This window comes from Equus quagga, chromosome 12 (assembly GCF_021613505.1).
Source record: "Equus quagga isolate Etosha38 chromosome 12, UCLA_HA_Equagga_1.0, whole genome shotgun sequence".
NCBI classification, from domain to species: Eukaryota; Metazoa; Chordata; class Mammalia; order Perissodactyla; family Equidae; genus Equus; species Equus quagga.
In genome coordinates this window covers 27,022,761-27,029,616 of record NC_060278.1, presented here as the reverse complement: position 1 = coordinate 27,029,616, position 6,856 = coordinate 27,022,761, and the positions used below count along the sequence as shown (strand labels likewise).

Sequence of the window (6,856 nt, the reverse complement as noted above, 5' to 3'; positions counted from 1 at the left end):
GAAAAGTAGCAAAATTATTATTTTATTAAATTTCAACCCTAGCATGCACATCCTTAATATTCTGCTGAATGTTGAAATACGATGGTTGTCACAGAAAGGCACTCGTGTTGAGTGCATGAATAGCGGGGTCAGTTTTTTCATGGAACGCCGTTTTGATTGGAAAGAACAGCTGACGGACAAACTGTGGTTTCTCAGACTTGGTATTTGGCAGACATTTTCTCGAAAACGGATGAAGTGAGCCTGTCATTTCAAGAAAAACAACTGACAGCATTTGTTGCCAATGATAAACTTTGAGCTTCCAAATGAAAACCAGAATTTTGGAAATTTCAAATGTGCCACTGTGTGCCTGAGACTTTCCAATTCTTCAAGACTTTTCTAATGGGATTGGTGGTGATATTGATGAATGTGATTTTTTTTTTATTATACGTGTAATGGTTCAATATTCCAAAAACCTGCAAAACTCAGGGAACCAATATTTTCCAAATGACCAATGCATGGCATTACAAAATCATGCATGAGGTAAAGATCCATTCAAAGCACAAGAGTGACCAATGGATTTTTAACCTAACAGTACGAAAAATTCATTGACACGGTTTTGGATTCCACACTATCACTAACCTTTAAGAAACTATCACTTGTCAAATTTTGATACGGCATCAAAGGAGAATATCCACAATTATCTGAGTCATTTAAATGTTCTCTCCTTTTCCGACTCCACATCTTTGTGAAGCTGGATTATTCTCCACTTCAAATGAAACCAACACCTTCATACAGACCGAGTGCAGAAGCGGACACGCATCCACGAAGCCAGACATTAATGAGATCTGCAAAATTATTTTTTAAGGTGCCACTCCTCTTTATTTTTTGTTTTGGAAATATAATTGTTTTTCATAAAACTAATTTATGTTAACATGTAATAGGTTTTTTATTTCTATTTCTTAAAAGTTACAAATAAATATATTTAAATATTTAAATATATTTAAATTCTCAGTTTTACTTTCAAACCAAGTAAATATTAATAGATACACTCCACTTATGCAGACAAAAACTCTTTGGAAATACAAACTTCCAGTTATAAGGTGAGTAAGTTCTGGGGGTCCAATATACACCATGGTGACTGTAGTTAATAATACTGTATTACATACTTTAGTGTCAGTAAGGAAGTATATCTTCAATGTTCCAACACAAGTAGCAGTCATTATTATGTAATATAATAGATGTGTTGCCTAACGCTGTTTGGTAAACATTTTGCAATATGTAATTGTATCAAAACACATTTTGTACAGGTTAAACTTACCCAGTATTATATGTCACTTATATCTAAATAAAGCTGGAAAATAAATACATGAATAAATAAATAAAAATTTAAAAACTCTTTGGAGTCCTCAATAATTTTTAAATGTTAGGATGGGTCCTAAGACCAGAAATATATTCTGTACGGAAAGGAGTCAGTGCACTGAGAGGCTGCAGGGAGAGAATTACAGAGCCCACGAAATAAAGCACATTCGCTCTGTCACAGTTCCCTAACTAGCGAGTTGCAACAGTTCAGCCCATACAGCACTATCCTCTGCGAGTCATGAGTGACTCTGTTCAAAATCCTTACTGAGTTCTTTTTCAGTGTGCCTTTTTGAAGAACACACTTAGGCGAAGGCTGGATATTTGACCCTCGACACCATGAAATCTGCGGACACCTTCTGGCCACATATCCTTCTGTAGGTGAAGTAGGCAGGAAGCAAGAACGTATTCTTGTCCGGCCTTGCAGTCTCCATCCATCAGTGGGACTGTCTCAGGCCCAGGTCCTCCCATGGGGCCAGCCCTTGGTTCTCCAGGACACTGCATCAGTTACATACCCATGTCCAGGGCTCTCCTTCTGCCTCCGGCTGCTATTGCCCCCTTTGGGGGTTAGGGTTCAGCATATTTATTTTGGAGGGACACAGTTGTTTCAGCACCATTTGTTGGAAACGCTTTCTTTTCCCCGTTGTATTGCCTTTGCTCCTTTTTCAAAGATCAGTTGACTATTTGTGTGGGTCTGTTTCTGGGCTCTCTATTCTGTTCCCATTGATCTATGTGTCTATTCTCCGGCCAATACCACACCATCTTATTTACTGTAGCTTTATAGTTAGTCTTGAAGTCAGGAGGTGTCAACCCTCCCACATTGTTCTTCTCCTTCAATATCGTGTCAGCTCTTCCGGGACTCTCCAGCTTGGATTTTCATAGGTTCCCACAAGCAAATCAACCTCTTCTTACTCAGTAGTCAGTTCCCCATGCTTCCTGGGGGTTGGGAGCTGAATCTTTGTACTCTTAAAAATACCTCTTACTTCAGCTCTGGCTCCCCACAAACCAGGGGCTCAGAGCTTCAGACATGCCTTTGCTTAAAACATCTGGGGTTCGCATCAACCAGAGAATAAAATGCGAATTCCTCACCGCATTCTGCAAAGCCTCACTTATCCAGCCTTCCTTATCTCCGTCTTCTCTCGGGCTGCAGCCACGTCTGTGTCCCCTGGCCATGCCAAGCCCTCTCCCACTCCTGGACTCTTGAGCCGGCTCAGCCTCCCACCTGGAAAGCCCCCTCTCCCCCTTCAGGCCACCCTCAGGTGCAACTCTGCAGAGAAGCCATCCTTGACCATCACTGTAGTAGTCACCTCCCCATGTTCTCTTCACATTAGCTGTTTGATTCCTTCAGAGCATTCATCAAAAAGATCTAATTATCCTGCCTTGGTTTCTTTGTTAGTTTACTTGCTAACTAGCTGTCTCATGGATGGAATATCAGCTTCTCGAGGACTGAGGGTTGCCTGTCCAGTTCACGGCTCTATTCCCAGCTTTCAGAACAGCATCTGAACGTAGTAGGCCCTCAATAAACATCTATGATTGAATGAGTGAATGAACGATTGGAGAACATCCTTCTCCATTCATGTTTTTCTGAAGATAAGAAGACACTCAGCTTCTAAGTGAAGAAAACCCTTTTCTTCCTTCTTTGAAACCCTCTTGGGAGCCCTCAGCCTTTCAGGCTTTGGGAACTAAAGACTAGGAAAGGAAATTCCTTCCAGGCAAAGACAACTTCTGCTTTTCACCCTGCCCAAAACCTCAACCGGTTATTTTATTGAGTGAAGGGTGTGAAGATTGGAGAGGAGAGAGAGGAAAGGGAAAATTCAAGGAGGAAAAACCCAAATTAATCTCTGTATGGGTTGTCTACCACGCCTTCATTGAAGGTATCCTTGCAGTGGCTCCTGGCAGCCCTGAGTGACGGCAGTGTGGGGAACCGACTGCCCACACAGAGATGCTAGTGTCAGCTCAATTAGCTGACCAGCCTTGTTCCTGGTCCCAGGGAACCAGCCTTGTTCCTGTTCAAACAGGACTTGGCCTTCAGGCAACCACAGGGCGGGGAGTCTGAATGGCGAGGGAGAAGCCTGCTCCTTCTTAAGCACCAGCAAGTCAAGCCAGGGCTAGAACACCAGCCGACTGGCCCCCTGGTATCAGCACCAGTCCTCCAGAGTTGGGAGAGGAGCCCAGCTGAGACCAGAGTTGGGGACCCGCACGCATCCACACCTGCACCACCACCCCACACCTCCACCACCACCCCACACCTCCCATGGCTGATGAGCTGACAGAGGAGCAGGTGGCCGTCTTCAGGGAGGCCTTCACCCTGTTCGACAAGGATGGGGATGGCATCATCACCACCCAGGAGCTGGGCACTGTCATGCGGTCCCTAGGCCAGAACCCCACAGAGGCCGAGCTACAGGGCATGGTGAGCAAGGTCGACCATGACGGCAACAGGACCGTGGACTTCCCTGAGTTCCTGGACATGATGGCCAAGAAGATGAAGGACAGGGACAGCAAGGAAGAGATCCGGGAGGCCTTCTGCATGTTCGACAAGGATGGCAATGGCTTCATCAGCACGGCTGAGCTACGGCACGTGACGACCAGGCTGGGAGAGAAGCTGACCAAAGAGGAGGTGGACAAGATGATCTGGGCAGCCGATGTGGATGGGGACGGGCAGGTGAACTACGAGGAGTTCGTCCGCATGCTGGTCCCGAGGGGTGGGGGCCCAGGTGCTCCAGCCACCCCCGCATGCTGCCCCAGCTTCATGCTTTGCTGAGGGATCTCTCTCTAGCCATTGTAAGAACCTCAGGCTTTGCATTGCTTCCTCCATTCCTCCAGCTTCCTCTGGACACTTCCTCCTCGGGCAGGGTTGATTCAATCCACCTTTCCGCATCTCACTTTTGTCTCCTCTTTCCTGACAATCTCCTCCCATCCTCTTCTCATCCAGAAAGACACAGGCCGCTCACTCCCAAACCTGAAGTGCTTCTGTCATTCAGGAGTAGAAGTGACAGCACTGTGCACAGACAGTGAGCAGAAGGATCAGTAAAAGTTGTACTGACTCCACCGGCCACAGGGAGGGCTCAGTGTAGCCTCAGGGAGCCCTCTGGACAGGACCCCTAAGAGGCACTCAGCCCACGGACCAGGGCCGCTGCAACCCACAATACCCACTCTGGGAGCCTCTGTGGCCTGAAATCATCTGCTGTTGGATTCAGGCAGGTGGGAGGACTCTGGGCCCTGGCGTGCGGTTTGGTGACAGAGATTTTGACAACTGAGATCAGGCCTCCTGAGAAACATCACTTCTCTCCTCACGGTGCCCGCTTGTTCCCTTCTGTCTTCACCAAACTGCTCTGACTCGTCTTTTGAAGCTGGGAGTAAAGCCGGGGTCCGTTGTAGCACGTCTGTATTCATCTTCATGGGGGGAAAGTCAAATGAAAGAGAGAGGGAAGTTGCAGGGGCATAAATAAACTGCTTGTGTTCCTATCACATTCCTTTTTCTGATTCTGCCCAAAATGGTCCTTGTTAAGTCCAGGGTTTGAATGAGGCCGGAATCTCCATTTTTTGCGCCTTTCAAAATTGCAATGAAATCTTGTACTGGTGGGTGTAGCAAAAAGAAAGAAGTGTAGGGAAGGTCAATCTTGAATATTTATTTCAAATAAAATGGCCAAGGCAGTAGCAAAGAGCGGTTAAAAATCCATGGAGAGCTCCTGAGGGTCTGAGTCGCTTCCAGCTGGGAGGAACACTGATCACATTGATGTCTCTCCTCTATTCACTCTGGTTGCTGTGCAGGCTCTGTGGTGACAAGACAGAAAAGACTGGAGAGGGTTAATGTGTGCCCAGCACATGTGGGCAGAATCCACTTCCTGCAGTCTACCCCATCCTCCCAGAGGTCACATCAGACAACCCAGAGGGCGAAGGGGCCTTGCCAGAGGTCACTTTAGTTCCAAAGGGAGGCAGTGTTTTGTGGGGTGGACACTACCTTGGGGGGGCCCATCCAAAAGGGCTGCCAGCCCTGGGACGGTCACAAAGCAGCTGGCCCATCTTGGGTCAGTCCTTTTTCCTTGACACCCTCTCCCCACCTTGCATGTTTCCTCACACGTAAAATGAAGAATGTGGGCTTTGGGGCCCGACAGACAGGGATTCCTGGCCTTGCAATTATTGCTGCCCTGCCGACCATGTCCCGATCCCTTATCCTCACCACCATGATAGCTGACACTTTTGCAGCCCCTCCTGGGTGCCGGGCACTGTTGTAAGCCTCTGTATGCACAGCAGCTCACTGCCACCCTATGCACTAGCTACTACTAGTAGTTTCCCTGTCTTACAAATGAGGAAGCTGAGACACAGAGAGCTTAAGAAATCAGCCTGATGTCCCGCAGCTGGAAAGTGACAGAGCAGGGATTGAATGCCAGTCTGTGCCCTCGACCACGCTGTACCACCTCTCCACAGCCCCTTCACGTCCCCTGTGACCTGAGCATTATAACAGCACCTCTCTGGAGCACTTGTGAGGGTTAGAAACAACCTTAACATGCGTGGCAGGCAGCAGGTGCTTCATAAATGACAGCCACTATTGCTATCGCCTTTAGGAATTCCTTCTAGCTCTAATGCTCTGGCAATGTATTTCTACCCCTGGGAATAGTCCAAGGTGAAAGACGAGGGTGGGAAGGGGCAGGGGCTGAGGGACCCCAGGGGTGGGTCTGGGATGGGAAGGGGCCCCAGGGTGGTGTGGCTGTAAAGCCTCTTCAGGTGGTACTCCGACAGCAGGGCCTCACAGGAGTTAAGCAGTAGGGCCTGGCTGAGCACCCGCAGGTGGAGACTTGGAAACAAGCCTCGTCAGTGTGGACAGAGCGTCCAGATGTCATTGGACGCAGCTCCTTGGGGGCCCGTGAGCAGAAGAGCCATGCCAGTGGTCACCTTAGAGGTTCAGACATGAATGATGGTCCCACCTGCCAAAAGAAACATTGATGTCACCCCCAGGGACAACACGATTCCAACGTTAGTGTCTTTCATGGGACATCTAAATGCCGCAAGAGGAACGAAACACAGGTGAGGAAAGGGATGAGTCAGAGGTCCCCCTGCACAGGGAGGGTCCACCGGTTCTGCAGGCGCCAGCAGGGACCTGGCTCAGGAGAGGGCATTTAACCCCGTCTTGCCCAGCGTCAGCTGAACCAAGCCCCGGCGGGTATGGGAGCTATCCGTCTGCTGACCTTCAGCCAGGAGGGGATGAGGGGCCTTTGGTGCCTTCCACCCAGCCTCCGGCGATTAACAAAAGCAGATGCAACTGCATCATCGTGCCAGAACCAGGCTGCCTGCATTTTAATAGCTTTAGAGCCTTTCCTGAGAATCCTTGGGGTCAGGACAGGAACTGGGCATCTATTACAGAAAGACCTCCTGACAAGCCCCTCGCCCTCCCTTTGGTGTTTCTTGACGGCCCCAGAAGCCGGGCTGCAGATGGGGGCTCTGGCCTGGAACAGAGGTGAGAATTCCCCCACCGCCCTGAGACAGCAGAGCCCCTCGGACCATCGCCCTATGCTCCCACCAC

At 48.8% G+C, this 6,856-nt stretch overlaps 1 protein-coding gene across 1 annotated transcript; it reads left to right on the top strand.

The window, feature by feature from the left end:
* Positions 1-3,223: 3,223 nt before the first annotated feature.
* On the top strand, positions 3,224-4,805 carry LOC124249135 (calmodulin-like protein 3). The gene has a single exon (XM_046679978.1). It carries the CDS (start codon positions 3,590-3,592, stop codon positions 4,094-4,096), a length of 507 nt encoding a protein of 168 aa, XP_046535934.1. The 5' UTR covers positions 3,224-3,589; the 3' UTR covers positions 4,097-4,805.
* Positions 4,806-6,856: the final 2,051 nt, after the last annotated feature.

Excerpts from the sequence above, each read along its gene's own strand:
- LOC124249135 (XM_046679978.1), top strand. The coding sequence starts at position 3,590 with ATGGCTGATGAGCTGACAGAGGAGCAGGTGGCCGTCTTCAGGGAGGCC.